At 45.3% G+C, this 16,799-nt stretch overlaps 1 protein-coding gene across 3 annotated transcripts; it reads right to left on the bottom strand.

Annotated features, from left to right (window-relative positions):
- Positions 1–5,204: 5,204 nt before the first annotated feature.
- On the bottom strand, positions 5,205–14,379 carry LOC123331102 (serpin B4-like). 3 transcript variants are annotated; one of them, XM_045164009.1, is made up of 8 exons: positions 14,315–14,379; positions 11,978–12,167; positions 11,332–11,388; positions 9,467–9,595; positions 9,039–9,156; positions 7,843–7,985; positions 7,392–7,547; positions 5,205–6,044 (listed from the first exon to the last, which is right to left on the bottom strand). In XM_045164009.1, exons 2-8 carry the CDS (start codon positions 12,140–12,142, stop codon positions 5,640–5,642), a joined length of 1,173 nt encoding a protein of 390 aa, XP_045019944.1. In that variant the 5' UTR covers positions 12,143–12,167; positions 14,315–14,379; the 3' UTR covers positions 5,205–5,639. The 3 variants fall into 3 exon arrangements, with proteins under 3 accessions (XP_045019944.1, XP_045019945.1, XP_045019946.1); XM_045164010.1 differs by lacking the exon at positions 14,315–14,379 and adding an exon at positions 14,067–14,179; XM_045164011.1 differs by lacking the exon at positions 14,315–14,379 and adding an exon at positions 14,054–14,134.
- Positions 14,380–16,799: the final 2,420 nt, after the last annotated feature.

Here is a 16,799-nt window from a genome sequence, read left to right as displayed (position 1 = left end):
TATTTTTCTTAATCATTGAAGTGTCATTGAAAAGCAGTTTTAAATTTTAATGGGATCCAATTCATTAATTTTTTCTTATATAGTTTCTATTTTTCTGTCTTATTTGAGAAATCTTTGTCTATCTCAAGTCTGCTAAGACTTTCTCCTAGAACTTTTATGATATTAGCTTTTGCATTTAGATCTATGATCTATTTTTTTTTTTGTATACCCAATAGTCTTTGTTTTATTTATTTATTTATTTTAATTGGAGGCTACCTACTTTACAATATTGTAGTGGTTTTGCCATACATTGAAATGAATCACCCATGGTTGTACATGTGTTCCCAATCCTGACCCTCCCTCCCACCTCCTTCCCCACCCCATCCCTCAGGGTCATCCCAGTGCACCAGCCCTGAGCACCCTGTCTCATGCAACGAACCTGGACTGGCGATCTGTTTCACATATGATAATATACATGTTTCAATGCTATTCTCTCAAATCATCCACGCACGGGTTTCATGCGTGGGGACAGTGGTCAAGATGGGGAGGGGGATGTCTGGTCTTTCTATGGACGGGCACGATTAAGCAGGTTTGCAGGGTCTGGGCGATTGCAAAGAGCAGGACAAGGGTGAGTGAGATAAAGTCCATTTCCCAGTATTGCAAGTCCCCACTTTCTGAGACCACTTTCCCTTGCCTTCTCCCACAGAGTCCAAAAGACTGTTCCATACATCTGTGTCTCTTTTGCTGTCTTGCATACAGGGTTATCGCTACCATCTTTCTAAATTCCATATATATGAGTTAGTATACTGTATTGGTGTTTTTCTTTCTGGCTTACTTCACTCTGTATAATAGGCTCAAGTTTCATCTACCTCATTAGAACTGATTCAAATGCATTCTGTTTAATGAGTAATATTCCATTGTGTATATGTACCACAGCTGTCTTATCCATTCGTCTGCTGATGGACATCTAGGTTGCTTCCATGTCCCGGCTATTATAAACAGTGCTGCGATGAACATTGCGGTACACGTGTCTCTTTCAATTCTGGTTTCCTCGGTGTGTATGCCCAGCAGTGGAATTGCTGGATCATATGGCAGTTCTATGATTTATTTTAAATTAATTTTTGTGAAATATGCTTTGTGGTCTTGCAGAAACCAGTACTTGAGAAACCAAGCACTACACTCAGAGAGTTAGAGAACTCAGGTTTATTACGCCGGCAGGCCCAGAGGAGCTAACTCTCCAAGCTCTGAGCCCTGAACAAAGGGATTACAGAGCTTTTACAGACAGACTGTAGTGGGCAACACTAGCTGTTAACAGGCTGGTTTAAACTAAGGGGTTTCATGCGTGGGGACAGTGGTCAAGATGGGGAGGGGGATATCTGGTCTTTATATGGACGGGCACGATTAAGCAGGTTTGCAGGGTCTGGGCGATTGCAAAGAGCAGGACAAGGGTGAATGAGATAAAGTCCATTTCCCAGTATTGCAAGTCCCCACTTTCTGAGACTACGTGACCTACGTGATCCAGATGTTGCAAGGGGCAAGCTGAGTTACAGAGGCAGAAGGAGAAGGAGGTTATGTAAAATTTTAACTTTTCCTCTTCAGTGGCTCATTATTATTAATGTGGACATTCAATCGTTCCAGCCACTTGTATTCTGAAAAGACTACATTCATCCTCAGGTGATTTAAGTGCCTTGGAATCTTTGTGACATGTACACATGCTGGATCTGCTTCTAGACCCTCTTCTGGTCCCCTGATCTGTTTCTATCACAGGTCACCACCTCTTTATCCCTGACAATAGCCCCTCCTGTGGTCTAATCTGTCTAATAATAATGTAACCAATTAAGCTTTCATATGGCCAGTGTCGGCAGGCTGTGCCTTTTGCCATCCTTTCAGTTAACCTGTATGTGTTCCTAAGTGAGGTTTTTAAAAAAGATTTATTTATTTAGTTAGTTTATTTTTGAGTGCTCTGGGTTTTTGTTGCTGCACGCAGGCTTTCTCTAGTTGCCGTTCTCGGGCTTCTCACGCGGTGGCTTCTTTGGCTGTGGAGCACAGACTCTCGGGGGCAGGGGCTCAGCAGCTGTGGCTGCCTAGCATGCGGGGTCTTCCTGGACCAGGGATTGAAACGGTGTCCTCTGCATTGGCAGGCAGATTCTTGACCACTGGACCACCAGGGAAGTCCTGATTTTTGTTTTAAGTAGACATTGTAGACTGGGATGTTGTGGTTATCCCATGGATGTAAAATGGACTCCCCATCAAAAAAAAAAAAGTTGGATACTGAGATTAATGATTCCACACAAAAATGTTAATTCCTCGTGTAATGAAGTTTCTGGGGAGCCTGTGGCAGGGTTCCTGGCTACCGAGAGCCTGCAGGGCTTGACGATGGTTAGGAGCTGGCCCGGGGAAGGGCTCCTGGGCATGGTCAGGCTTGCTTGGCTTGCACTTCCTGCAGGTACCGGGGGAGGGAGCTCCAGGCCTTTCCTTGCCAGCTGGCTTAGTTGTGTGTGTGTGTGTGTGTGTGTGTGTGTGTGTGTGTCTAGGGTGGGGGTGGTTAGAGGGAAACAAAAAGGGGTGGGACTAGAATGTTGTCAGGAGAAGGCAATGGCAACCCCACCCCAATCCTGCCTGGAGAATCCCGTGGACAGAAGAGCCTGGTGGGCTACAGTCCATGGAGTCGCAAAGAGTCGGACACGACTCAGTGACTAAACCACAGATAACAGTCAATTATCAAAAATGAGTCACTCTTTATTACACCGGTTCTTGCTTTTAAATATAGTCTGACAGTTTCTATCCTTTTGTGTGTGTTTGTGTATCAATTGCTCAGTCCAGCCCTTTGTGACCCCATGGACGGAACACCGCCAGGCTCTTCTGTCTATGAAATTTTTCATGGAAGAATACTGGAGTGGGTTGCCATTTCCTACTCCAGAGGATCTTCCCAACTCAGGGCTTGAACCCGAGTCTCCTGCACTGCAGGCAGATTCTTTACTGTCTGAGTCCAACAAGTTTGCGTGCCCCATCAGAGAGAGCTCAAACAAACTGAAATGTCAGAGTTTGGAGCAGAGAAAGGTTTATTGAAGGACTAAGCAAGGAGACGCTAAGAGTTGGACACGACTAAGCGACTTCACTTTTCACTTTCATGCATTGGAGAAGGAAATGGCAACCCACTCCAGTGTTCTTGCCTGGAGAATCCCAGGGACAGGGGAGCCTGGTGAGCTGCCGTCTGGGCAGCTCTCTCTGGGTCGCACAGAGTCGGACACGACTGAAGCGACTTAGCAGCAGCAGCAGCAAGCAAGGAGAATGAATGGCGTGGGCTAAAAAAACAAAAAACAAAAAACTGAACTCCGCGGTGATTTGGAGGGAGAACTTTTGGTAAGCAAAATTTGGGGTGAGCGCTGCAGGGCCTATGATTCTCTTCCAGTTGGTTGTTAGCCGGGTGGTGCTCTAGGAAAGTTTTGTCAGCCAGAAGGAAGTTACCATCCCCCACTTGGGAGGGGGGCGGGGCTTGGTTCCTGCAGAAAAGCTCAAGCATGTTCTGTATGTATATCCCTTGAGGCGGAACCAGGATCCCACTGTAATGTTGCGCTATAGTTTCTTAATTGTTCCTTCTTTGTTTCTGCATTTCCTCCCTTGCCTGATCAGCAACTGTTTGAATCTGCCCTTTGTTACCCAAGGGCTTCCTCTCAGAGCTCAGCTGGTCAAAATTCTGCCTGCAATGGAGGAGACCCCAGTTCAATCCCTGGGTTGGGAAGATCCCCTGGAGAAGGGAAAGGCTACCCACTCCAGTGTTCTGGCCTGGAGAATTCCATGGACTGTGCAGTCTGTGGGGTCACAGAGAGTCAGACACAACTGAGTGACTTTCACTTTGGTGCTCAGGAAAACCTAGGAGATTAAACCTTTTTCTTACGAATAACAAGCTGGGACAAGAAAAGGATTTTGTGACCAGGAAGGTCCCACATGGTCCTACTTGTTTTCACTTCCAAGTTACGATTGCACGCTCAGTCACTCAGTCATGTCCAACTCTTTGTGACCCCACGGACTGTAGCCTGCCAGGCTCCTCTGTCCAGGCAAGAATACTGGAGTGGATTGCCATTTCCTTCTTCAGGGGATTGAGAGGGTAACAGGCAGGAAGGCCAGGGGTCTCCAAACGGAGGAAATAGCCTACAAGTGTCAGACATTTTTCTCTCTCTTAAGCGGCAGGAGGAAACAAACTAGCGATATTTTTTCCTTCTCTATACAAATTTAAAAAGAGGTTTCCCTTAAAATACTGTGTTGCCATAATGACACCTGGTTTCACCTGAAGTTAACTATTCTCAAACCTTGAGTTAACCAATGCCGTTTTCTTATGGAAATGTTTGTCTTAGGCTATGCTAATGTACTATACATTTACCCCAAACTCTTGTCTTCAAGTTCCGCCTCTTGGCTCAGAACCTACTTGACAAACCAGTATGTTATACTCAGATATTCTTCCCCTAATCTATGTAAACGAAACTATTTGTATGGTGATCTGCCCTTCTTCAAGATTCAAGTTAATCATTTTATGGCCCAGGATGAACCATTTGGTGCCAAGATTATCCCAAAATGCATCTTATGGGTGAGGGGCCTGGTACCATTCTGAGTTTTAAGACATTCCTTTCTTTCATTAACAGACTGCTAGTGACTATATAACATCCAGCTGAAGACTAGCAGGGGGTACTCTTTCTGCCCCCTTCTGATGCCTATGTCAGAAGCTTCCTCTATCTCCTTTATACTTTAATAAAACTTTATTACACAAAAGCTCTGAGCGATCAAGCCTAGTCTCTGGTCCCGGATTGAATTCTCCTCCGGGGGCCAAGAATCCCGGTGTCTTTGTGTGATTCAACAATAACCTTTCAGGATCTTCCCGACCCAGGGGTCAAACCCACGTCCCTTGCGTTTCTTGCATTTACAGGTGGATTCTTCCTGCTGCACCACATGCGAAGCCCAAAGTCTCACCCTTGTATCCCCACCGGCAAGGTAGGAGAGTTTTCCTTGCTTCACGTTCCTTCCAGTATTTGAGGCGGCCAGATCTTAACATGCGCTATAATCCTTTCATATTCTGGTTCCAGCCTACTTCTTCAGGCTTATCATGCTCTACTCTGGTTTTGAATTTTTCTTTTTATAAATTCATATGTTTCCAAATTATCTTTCCAATGTGTGGCAGGCCACTTGCCCTTTGTTGAAAAGAAAGAAGGAAGAAAAAGCAAAGCACCAAGTAAACGGAAAAAGTCCTGTTTTATTGATCACCTGTTTCATAAGAGCAAACATTTTCAGCTTGTAAGCATCCCCCATATCACTTAAACGCAAATAAATGTGGTGGTCTAGCTGAGTAGATTTGAATAATAGATGTGATTTTTGAAACAGCAGATATATTATTTCAAAGTTAGGTGAAGATAGAGTATTGATATATCCTTTTATCATATGTTGAACGTTTTGTCCAAATGGAAGCTTCCATGGGGAAATAGAGTAGGTTTACATGTGTTTGTGGAAAGAGAGGGAGAAGGACAGACATGCTCTTTCAGAGATTATTTTCTTAGAGATGACTATGAGGTTGGAAAGGAAAACGAATCCAAGGGCACCTGTGCACCAGCATTCAAGCTCCGGGAACAGCTCTCTGAATGTCCCCGAGTGTGGCCGCTGCCCAGGGACGTCTAAGGGGAAGAGACTCGGCCACAGAAGAGGATGCTGTTGGTCTTGATGTGCTTGATGAGGAACAGGAAAGGGCGATCGCAGCGGAAACTCTCAGAATTTATTCCTGCTCTTATAATAATTTCTACACCAGTAGAAGCTGAGGCCTCCATGCCCTCCTCGGTCACCTCCACAAAGCACTTGTGGACGACCTCTGATACCACCAGACCGTGTCTCCTGGACATGCCCGAGAAGTCGGCCACCCCATCACGGAAGGCGTCCACCATCCCCAGGGCTCGCAGCGTGGGCATGAGGTCGTAGCTCTCTTCCACTTTAAACCGAGGCAGGTATAAGTCCACTTGTCTCTTCCTCATATTCTGTGGGCTCGTCCACGCTATTAACTTCTCAGCAGTGAGCTGGTCTTCAAGCTGTAACAGTGGAAAAGGAACAACTGTCAGGATTCTCAGCGGTCATGGAGCCCACCTAACTTTGGATTGAATTGTCTGGAAATCAATTATCTTCACAGTAACCATGAATACAGGAGGTTCAGTTATATTATACATATAAACTCACTGTATTATATACATATATTTATATATTGCATGTAATCTCATTGTATATTATAAGCTGAATATTTTGTAATATTCATATGATAAACTGAGCCTTCTGTATATATATGTGTATATATATCCATACATAACAGCAGAAGCATTAAATAAATTTATTTTGTAAAAGATGAACTATATATCTTCACTTCTTAAGTTGCCAGATCACTACCTGTTTCATTTTCAAATAGTCTTGTCTTGTTAATGTCTTTTGTGCATAGTTTTTGCATGATATAATTATAGTGCACAACCCATTATTATTCCTTTTACTTGCTTGACCTCTTTGAAAACGTTTCCTGTATAGATATGTTTCTCTGATCAAGTTTAAACTGTTACATAATGCCACCATTAAGTAGAGATTCAGTGTATGTGTTTACTTAATTAATGTTTTAGGCATCGTGTGTTAGTCCCTGAGCTACCGCACATATATTTTACGTGTGGCAAGTTCACTGCAAATTCAGCATCATTGGCTGTTACAGTAATTGCAGATGGCCATCTATGGAATGACTTTTATAGGCCGGATATTGTTATTGGTGTCTTTATAAATTATCTTGAACCCATATAACAATGCTAAAAGAAAGATTCACTTTTTTTTAAATTCCCAGCAATGAGGCTCCAAATAACTCGGAGAGAATACGTCTAAATAGAAAGTGAGCATCAAGATAGGTTGGTTTGTCTCCTGTCTATGAAGCATGTGACTCAGTCTGCAGAATGGAGCTCAGCATTGTTTTACTTTGTTTGCTTTTGTTCATGAGTGAATTTTCGTATATTTTCCATGAGCCATCTACATTTGAGTCTTAGTTTCCCTGTCTTCAAATGAATAGACTGGAATAGGTGAAGTTTTGATGGTTGCAAAATATTAACATGTGAGCCAAGCATATTATTTTTTGAAGTGACATTCTGGTTTTCTCAGAGTATTACTGGGGCCTGTGAAGTTGAGATTTTCTACATGTTCTTCCATATCACACTATAAGGTCTATTTTTTTGGAAAGTGACAGGATGCCAAGTTCGCCTTCATGATCTTCCATTAGACTCAACAGAGAGGAAAGGACACACTGCAGTCTCTTGCTCTCCTGGCACAGCACCAGCGTTCTGTGAGCCGCCCGCACAGGCGCTGTGTTGCCGGCAACGTGAGCAGCAGCATGAAGCGCCACAGGCACCAGGCTGTACCTCCTGCAGACCGTCTACTTCATCGGGCAGCAGCACCATCATGCTTAGCTCTTCGCCTTTGTACGGGATTTCCAGGATCTTGGCTTGCACGTCCTCCAGTGACACGAACTGGAAACTATTGGTTTGTTTCATCATCTGCACAGGTTTGCTTGTTTCCTGCAATAAATTCATGTGGCAAAAAATGCTAAATGGGCATTAGTCCAAAAGAAAAAAAAAGATAATCTTATTGAGATACCAAACTCATCTTCCTTCTAAGAGATGGTCTGGGAAATCTGTGAATTAGAGACAAGAGTTTCTTCAACTATTACCAACTAAATAAAGGCAAAAACAGACAGCCTCAGTGGATCCTACTTCTACTCGCAGTTATAAAGGAAATGATCAAATATGTATTTAACTTTCACATTGTACAGAGAGCTATGTTACATTATTATAAATTAATTACAGACAACACCTTGTTCAGCCAAAACTTTTCCTCCACAGTATTTTCTTTCTTAAATTTCTGGTTCCACTGCCCTTTGAAGTAGACGGCGTTCCCCAGAATAAGAGCAGTAAACCTGTCAAAAGAGTCTTTGGGAAACAGATCCTTGATTCTTTCTGCAAAGACAGAAAATCAAAAGTCTGTCATGAAAGGCACAAGTGGTTTATCTGGAAGATGTTTAGAAAGCTGCAACTGATGATTAAACATTCACACAAGCCAGCCCGAGAGGGACTCCATGCCCAGCGGTTCACCAGGTAAGGCTTTGCTCACGGCCTCAGCCTGATGGAGTCGCCCTCATGCAGACACCCTGCTACAGACTGGGAAGGTGTTCAGTCTCTGCGTGTGGGGGCATCAGTCATCTCACAAGAAGCCCCGATGTCCTGATTCTAGATACAGTTTCCATGAATCACATTTCTGCATCCTTCCCTCACTGCCCGCCCCGCGTCCTCTCCTGTTTCCTCCAGCCTGTGTTCATCCTCCTGTTCTTCCTTCCTTACTCTCTCTCTGTCTTTTGAAATTTGAGCTCAATATTCTGAAGAAGTAGCCAGAATACTCTTCTGGACAATCAACATGCACCCAGTAATCTAGAGCGCGTGGCAGACACCATTCCCTGAGGGGTCTTTGTCTTCATTGTCCACGCTGAGCTGCTGTAGGTTGGTCCTCTGTCTTGGACGGGGACACTTTGCCCAGCCACCTGCCCTGGGAGGGGAGGACACCTATGACAATCCTGTGGGAGGGGGACGTGGGCCAGACACCTCCTACTGCAGGTGGTCATTTCTGCAGAAAGCGTGGTTTGGGAGAGACAAGGTTGTTTCCCAATTAACAAAGGGACCCTTTCTAATATCTTCTCTTAGGGAATCATCATCCAGAAGTTAAGCCTCTAATTAAAAGAAACACTTATGAATTAACCTGAAGTCTGAGCAGAGACTTGGGATCCACAAGACACTGTCATCCAGGCTCAGCTGTGCCTGCAGGGGGCTGGTCCTGGGAGCCCCACCTGCCCGTTTCTCTCCGAATGACGAGGACCGTCCACCCCCTGCAGGGCCTCCCCACCCTCTGCAATCTCGTCTCACCCCTGCTCCTGACAGTCCAGTCAGGGTCCAGCACTGTGTTCACACACAGCAGGGATTCAGCAGTGACTTTTAATGAGTGAGTCTCTCATAACCTACCATTGGTTTGGCTCTCCACCCAGGAATTAATCATCTTTCGACTTTCCTCTGCAGCATTTTTAAAATCAGCAGATTCCACACTGGCTAGATAAAATTTCTGAACATTATCCATGTATTCCCATGACGTGAGCAGGAAGAAAGCAGGAATGAAAAGTAATTTATCAGTAACTATGTAGGTATTCCCAAATGAAATGTGTTAAATCCTGATCAAGCAGAGTTCACAAGCCAATCCCTCGCCCCCCCTCACTGGTGTGCTATCAGCCTCTGGACACTCCAGTGGGTGCGGTTGTGGTCGGGGAGCCTGGCGCCCCTGGAAGTAATGCCCCTGTGTGGGTCCCCAGGCTCCTCTGCACCCCCCGCCCCCATTAGGAGATGGGGCCTGAGGACCCGGGATGCAGACCAAAGGTGTGACAGACCAGGAAACTCACCTGGAGAAACCGAAACTCCTTTTCTCCGTAGAGCCTGTTGGCCACACTCAGCTCATAGGCATCAGTGGATTTCTTTAATTCCATCAAAAGCTTTTGAAAGTGATGATGAACATTTCCTGGCCTTTCAACCTTCAAACACCAAAAAGTGAGCTCATTGGATTCTCTGTCAATGTAAACTCTACATCCCCAGGGGTCTGTTGGATCCCTGTCTGGAGGGGGGTATCCCCAGGGATGATGCTTGTGGTTATTTCCCCTAATTGGCGCGTGTTACTGGAATTAGCTTTCCTAATCTTTACATCAAATCTTCCAGGTAACTCTCTCTTCCTGCTCTAACACACTCCAACCTTTTCTCTGTTGAACTAGAGATGCATCAGCATTCCATTATTGCACTGTCTCTCAGTCGTCTCCAACGGTTAGGGTAAAGGTCTCAGCTAAACATAAGCTCCTGGAGGCCTGGAGCCATAGAGAATTTCTGAAAGTCATCAGCTGTGTGAGAACATGAGCTTGCACGTCGTCCTAAGTTGTGATTCGATGCCCTGTTATATCCTTTGGGGGATTACCTTCTGAGACCTGTTGACTGTGATCTGTGGTTCTTCACTGCGGTGGCCACACTTCCCAGTGTAGGAACAGTGGGTGCCAGATAGCCTGGGAACAGCTGTACCCCAGCATCCCTAAGTCTTCAGAGCTATTCGCATGAAGACAGGAGAGCTCAGAGAGCTTAGAAACTTCTCCAAGGAGATACAGATAATTTTTTCAACGTAGGCTTGTCTCAGTTCAGAATCTCTCACTTTCTGGCTAAGAGTTTTAGACTATTTAGATAAACCGTAGCTCTCATTCATTTTCCAAAATACTCCGTAATACACGTGATCATATGCTTATTGCTCTTAATCTAAGAGCTAATTAAATCTATGCAATTATAGGAACATATTGTGATGAATATACTCAGTTTTATTCTATATAATAATATATAACCTTTATCAGAGTTTCCATAGTTTACCAGAGTTTACCAGCGTTTACCAGCGTTTCCTGGCCCTGCTGACCTATTTGAATGTATTTGGGTGCGATGCAGCAACCCTTTTATTGCCCCTGGCTAATTGGGATGGAGTCACTGTGGCTGAGAGCCATCGTATTTTTGCCATGTTCCTCATTCCTGAACAGCAGATCACTATTTGAAGCTCCTTCAGGTTTCAGAGTCCCTGATGTTAAGCATATGCTTCTCTCCTTTCAGAAAAACAAAGATATGAAGTAAATAAGTGACGGGAAGTGAAGTGAAGTTGCTCAGTCATGTCTGACTCTTTGTGATCCCACGGACTGTAGCCTACCAGGCTCCTCCGTCCATGGGGTTTTCCTGGCAAGAGTACCGGAGTGGGTTTCCATTTGCTTCTCCAGGGCATCTTCCTGACCCAGGGATCGAACCCAGGTCTCCCTCATTGCAGGCAGATGCCGTGCCGTCTGAGCTACCAGGGAAGTAAATAAGTATGTAATGTGAAATGAGAGGGCTTTCCAGGTGGTGCCAGTGGTAAAGAACCTGTCTGCTGATGCAGGAGACATGAGAGATGCTGGTTCAGTCCCTGGGGTGGGAAGATCCCCTGGAGGCGGGTATGGCAACCCACTGCAGTATTTTTGCCTGGAGATTCCCACGGACAGAGGAACCTGGAGGGTTACAGGTCATGGGGTCACAAAGAGTAGGTCATAACTGAAATGATTTCCCACGTGCACACACGTGAACTGAGAAACAACTCTCTCCAGTTTGCTTAGCATGACCTCTAAAAATGGACTTTTCCCAGTCTATCTGAAATCCCCAGTTTAAGCTACGACCCTCTTGGACATATGACCTCCTCTATATCCAATGCTCTCTGACTCACGGGATTTCTTGTCGCTCTTCCTCTTGGGTTCTCGGTGATTTCATTGAAGTGAAGGACCTGGAGAAGACAGGGAGTGGGACAAGGAGTCTGTAACAATCTATACACATCAGAGTAAGTAAAAAAGAAAGAATGGAAGGACAAAAGAATACCCACAAACAAAACTATATACCAAATAAACGCCCCTCATGAGACAAACTCAAGAGGAAACAAAAAGCACACAGAAAAAGAGAAACAAAAAGCTTCATCCTTAAAAAACACAGTCTCTGTGTGGACAACACAAAGCTGCTTGAGCGCTGTCCACTTTAAAGAACTGTGTCTCGTTTCTCATTTATCATTGAGGAAACATGTAAAGAGGTCTCCCGTGGATTTTAGTCAGGGCCTCACTTCCAGTGAATTCTTCCATTAAAGCCTCACCTTTAGTTGTTGGGCAATTGTAGGGCTTCATCCCAGCTCCCAGAGGAAGTCCAGGCACAGGAAGCATGTGGGGAGCGCTGCGTGAGAGTGCGTGCCCCTCTCTTTGCCCACCCAGTCGTGGGGCTGCTTGAGCTTGCCGTGGGACCCGGGGACAGCCAGACCTGTGGTCATCCGCACACCAGCCAGCAGACAACCCATGCAAACCTGTGACGGAAAGGCAGCTGCCACCTACCTTCTGCATTTGTGATGCGGTGTTTTCTCGGGCCCCTAAGTAAGTCATGGCTAAGGCTGACGAGATACTGAAAGGCGACAGGAAGATGTTTTCCTTCTCTGATTTTCTGATCTGGTGGAACAGATCGATTGCAAGGTGGATGATTGCTTCACCGAGGGAACTCATGGTGGCCGGATGTGGTCTGGAAGTCCTGGAAGAGCATCAGATGCAGTTTATAATCACTCTAGTGAAGGAAGGTAGTCTGTAATGAGAATTTCTAAAAGAAATGCCTTATGTGTGGGTTGTGGATTTCTGGCAAGTATGATTTTTCCTTTGTATACATTTAGTAATTAGAAGACTTGAAATTAGGAATACTGGAGTGGGTTGCTATGCCTTCCTCCAGGGGATCTTCCCCACCCAGGGACTGAACCCATATCTCTTACAGCTCCTGGATTGGTAGACTTGTTCTTTACCACTAGGGCCACCTGAGAAGCCTTATTTATAGAAAACGCTTCTTAAATATAATAGAAACTTTATGTTACACATTTCATGATTGAGAGATGTACCTGTATCCATCTCATAATTAGACGACTATTGAAATTAATATATAAAGAAAATTTTTCGAAAAAGTAATAGAATATCTTTACTGTTTCTTCCTTACTGACTGTACAAAAGTGGGGAAAAAGTGCTTTATAATAGAGGTAAAAAGCAAGAGAGTTCCAGAAAAACATCTATTTGTGCTTGATTGACTATGCCAAAGCCTTTGACTGTGTGGATCACAATAAACTGTGGAAAATTCTGAAAGAGATGGGAATACCAGACCACCTGATCTGCCTCTTGAGACATTTGTACACAGGTCAGGAAGCAACAGTTGGAACTGGACATGGAACAACAGACTGGTTCCAAATAGGAAAAGAAGTATGTCAAGGCTGTATATTGTCACCCTGCTTATTTAACTTCTATGCAGAGTACATCATGAGAAACGCTGGACTGGAAGAAACACAAGTGGGAATCAAGATTGCCGGGAGAAATATCAATAACCTCAGATATGCAGATGACACCACCCTTATGGCAGAAAGTGAAGAGGAACTAAAAAGCCTCTTGATGAAAGTGAAAGTGGAGAGTGAAAAAGTTGGCTTAAAGCTCAACATTCAGAAAATGAAGATCATGGCATCCGGTCCCATCACTTCATGGGAAATAGATGGGGAAACAGTGGAAACAGTGTTAGACTGTATGTTTTTGGGCTACAAAATCACTGCAGATGGTGACTGCAGCCATGAAATTAAAAGATGCTTACTCCTTGGAAGGAAAGTTATGACGAACCTAGATAGCATATTCAAAAGCAGAGACATTACTATGCCAACAAAGGTTTGTCTAGTCAAGGCTATGATTTTTCCTGTGGTCATGTATGGATGTGAGAGTTGGACTGTGAAGAAGGCTGAGCGCCGAAGAATTGATGCTTTTAAACTGTGGTGTTGGAGAAGACTCTTGAGAGTCCCTTGGACTACAAGGAGATGCAATCAGTCCATTCTGAAGAAGATCAGCCCTGGGATTTCTTTGGAAGGAATGATGCTAATGCTGAAACTCCAGTACTTTGGCCACCTCATGCGAAGAGTTGACTCATTGGAAAAGACCCTGAGCTGAGAGGGATTGGGGGCAGGAAGAGAAAGGGACGACAGAGGATGAGATGGCTGGATGGCATCACTGACTCGATGGACGTGAGTCTGAATGAACTCTGGGAGTTGGTGATGGATAGGGAGGCCTGGCGTGCTCCGATTCATGGGGTTGCGAACAGTCGGACACGACTGAGCCACTGAACTGAACTGAGCAGAGGTTTTGTTGTTGTTGTTCAGTTGCTAAGTCGTGTTCAACTCTTTGCACTCCATGGACAAGCTCCTCTGTCCTCTACTACCTCCCAGTGTTTGTCCAAATTCACATTCATTGAGTCCGTGATGCTGTATAACCATCCCATCCACTGCTGCCCCCTTTTCTTTTTCCTTTCAATTTTTCCCAGCCTCCAGGTCTTTCCCAGTGAATTTATAACAGATTCAAAGGCAAAACTGATGTGGTAACATCCAGCCATCTCCCATCAGGTACCTCCGTGCCTTACTTGAAGGATCTGTGGATGCTGGACAGCCTACCCCTGATACACGTGCTCCCGAAGGAACGTGGTTTTTCTTTTAGAAATAAGTAAATTACCTATGGACTAAATCAGGAGAAGAAGTTCTTCTGTGGCAGAATACGTAAAATACCATCATACCAAATGAAATATTTAACACACGCACGATAAAACATGACATTCATTAGTATTTTCAGAAAGGATTCCTGAGTTGACACAGAGCTGCCGGAAGCACTTATCTGTGTTCCTGGAGGAAGCAGAGGTGGGCAGGCAGCCTGTAAGCTTGTGTGCTGGGCGCGCTCAGCCCTGAATATATACCTCTACCAGCCGCCACCCGTGCCTCAAGGCAGCTGGTATTTCAAGATCAACTTCTGATTTCTTCACCAGTTATCTTCAACTTCATGAGGAAGAAGTCTTTATGAGTCAAGACAAGATTATTGACCAACTCCTGTAGGTCCTTTCCTTCTGCAGAAGAAATTGTGCCCTACCACCCGTGGCTCATGGGAAACGCATGCACGTGCCTCTCCAACACCTATGAGAGTACACTTGTGTGGCAGCTTCTTCACGTGCCCTGAGGAACTAGGCCCAGCCAGAAATAAGCCTTAAAAATCTTTCTTCTCTTGTTAATACATGTTGACTCGTGTTTAAGACCAGTTCTAACACAAACAATTGAAACGCTGACATTTTTTAAGTTCTGAAAAGGCTTGTTTCTTTAAAAATATTTTGTATACCTGGGAAAATAGCTCAATGTCTCAGCTGAAGAGAGATTGGCCAACTGTGTCAGCTGCAGGTGGAGACCAGGCGCGATGTGCCTCCCCTCAGGCTGGACCCTGGCGCTGTCCTCCCCGTGACCCCATTGTCCTCGTGGTTAATCCCAGCTGTGCCCTGGTTGCTAAGCTCAGAGGGCAGCTCATTTTCCAGCAGACTCCCTTGCTCTCAGTGAGAAGAACAACGGATACAAACAGGACCCATTTGAAGGGCAGTTTTCTAATGTTTTTGTACGAAGATTTCTCAGAAAAGTAAATAGCTTGAGCTCCAGAACTACAACATTTCTCCATCATCCTGATCTGCAGCACATCCACTTCCGATTCATGTCCAGAACAACAGAGACAAATGTCTGTAAGAAAAAAAGAGGAAAAAATGTGTTCTTTGAATGGCATGGCTGAGTCTCATCACTGGAGTCTCATCTCTTCAAGCATCTGGTGCTCCTGTAATAGAATAATAGTAAGCACTGCTGACTATTCACTGAGGGGTTTTCTTTTCACCCATTTTCCTCTTTGGTACCTTGTTTAGGTCGGCCAGTTTGTTTTCCCCATTTCACAGATAACAGAAATGAGCCACAGAGTGACTGAACAGAAGCCCAGGTGGTGAATTGCCCAGGTGAGCTCTCCAGGCAGGTAGCTGGTTCCAGGAGGCTGGGCGTGTATCCAACTCCCCACAGGGAGGTGTAGACAGACTCCGGGCCTTTACTGACAAATCTCCTTGTGTTTAGATGAAAAGAAGCTGCGTCTTCTGCCCTCTCAGTAGAGATCATGTTCTCCCACAAAATGCGAAGGGGTGGGAATGGGTCCCTAATTTCTCCTCCAAGGACCCCACAGTCATTAGGGAAGAAGGCAGGGTTTCAGATACTCTTTTAGGGTTGTGTAAAATTTAGCAATTTCAGTGTGGACGTATGTTTTAATTTCTTAGGCATATACTTAAGAATGAAATCGGTGGGTCATTGGTAAGTTTACACTTGACCGATGGGGTTGAATTTCACTCTATGATTGATTTAGAAGAACTACCAGACTGCCTTCCCCAGCAGCTGCACCATTTTACTTCCACCAGGTTAGGAGAAAGTACGTGTGTGTGGGCTGCCAATCCTCTCCTCACCCCGGCACTCAATACTGCCCTTGGTCCAAGTCTGCAGTCCCAGCACAGCACCCACTCACAGGAAGACTCACCCACACAGAGTCCCAGAAGCACAGGGATGGAGACACGAGCTGGAGGAAGGGGAGACCTGTGTGCCTAAACTGGAAAGATGATTCCTGAGCTCAGCCCTGCTGCTCTTAGGGCTCCTCCTGGTTATGTCTGTCTTGACCCCCGAATGACGCTGGAGGTCAAAGACCCCTGAGCTGAGACTGGGTGGGCTGAGGGAGGATGGAGTCTGCTGGAATCTGCTCTGGAGCTGAGTGTAAAGAAGAAGGAAATAGCAGGAGAAAAGACCCAGGATGGAAAATAACAAACATGAGGAATAAGAGCTCCCAGTCAAGGCTTCGTTACGGGCGCTGTCAGAGAGCAGGGAAGCCCCGGGGCCGGAGCAGGGTGGACGTCTTTGGGTTCAAAGAGAAAGGGCTCTGAGCCCAGAGACAGAAGCAAGGAGCCCCGGCTGGGCCTGGAGGAAGCCCAGGGACAGAGCAGGAGTTGAGGACTCAAGGGAACCACTGATTGAGCTGATTCCTCCTGTGAATAAGTTACCAAGGTTTGTGGTGCAGAGGCTGGCTTTGAGGAAAAGCAAGTAACTGATGAAGATCAAGATTTTGTTCTGGAGGAGGAAATGGCAACCCACTCCAGTATTCTTGCCTGGGAAGTCCCATGGACAGAGGAGTCCGTCTGGCAACAGTCAGTCCATAGGGTGGCAAAGAGTGGGACACGACTGAGCACGTATGCAAAGCAAAGGATTTTGCTCAAATTTAGAGGGAACTTTGGTTAGTTCAAATAAGAATCCATATCACATCCTTCTCC

The sequence above is a fragment of the Bubalus bubalis genome, chromosome 22 (genome assembly GCF_019923935.1).
Source record: "Bubalus bubalis isolate 160015118507 breed Murrah chromosome 22, NDDB_SH_1, whole genome shotgun sequence".
NCBI lineage: Eukaryota > Metazoa > Chordata > Mammalia > Artiodactyla > Bovidae > Bubalus > Bubalus bubalis.
Note: the sequence above shows the minus strand (reverse complement) of the source record. Positions and strands in the feature narration are given on the sequence as shown.

Coding starts and splice junctions, on each gene's coding strand:
- LOC123331102 (XM_045164009.1), bottom strand. CDS start 12,142: ATGAGTTCCCTCGGTGAAGCAATCATCCACCTTGCAATCGATCTGTTC. Junction 9,157..9,466: donor AGGAGTTTCGGTTTCTCCAG/GTGAGTTTCCTG, acceptor CTCACGTCATGG/GAATACATGGATAATGTTCA. Junction 7,548..7,842: donor AAAAGTTTTGGCTGAACAAG/GTGTTGTCTGTA, acceptor AATTTATTGCAG/GAAACAAGCAAACCTGTGCA.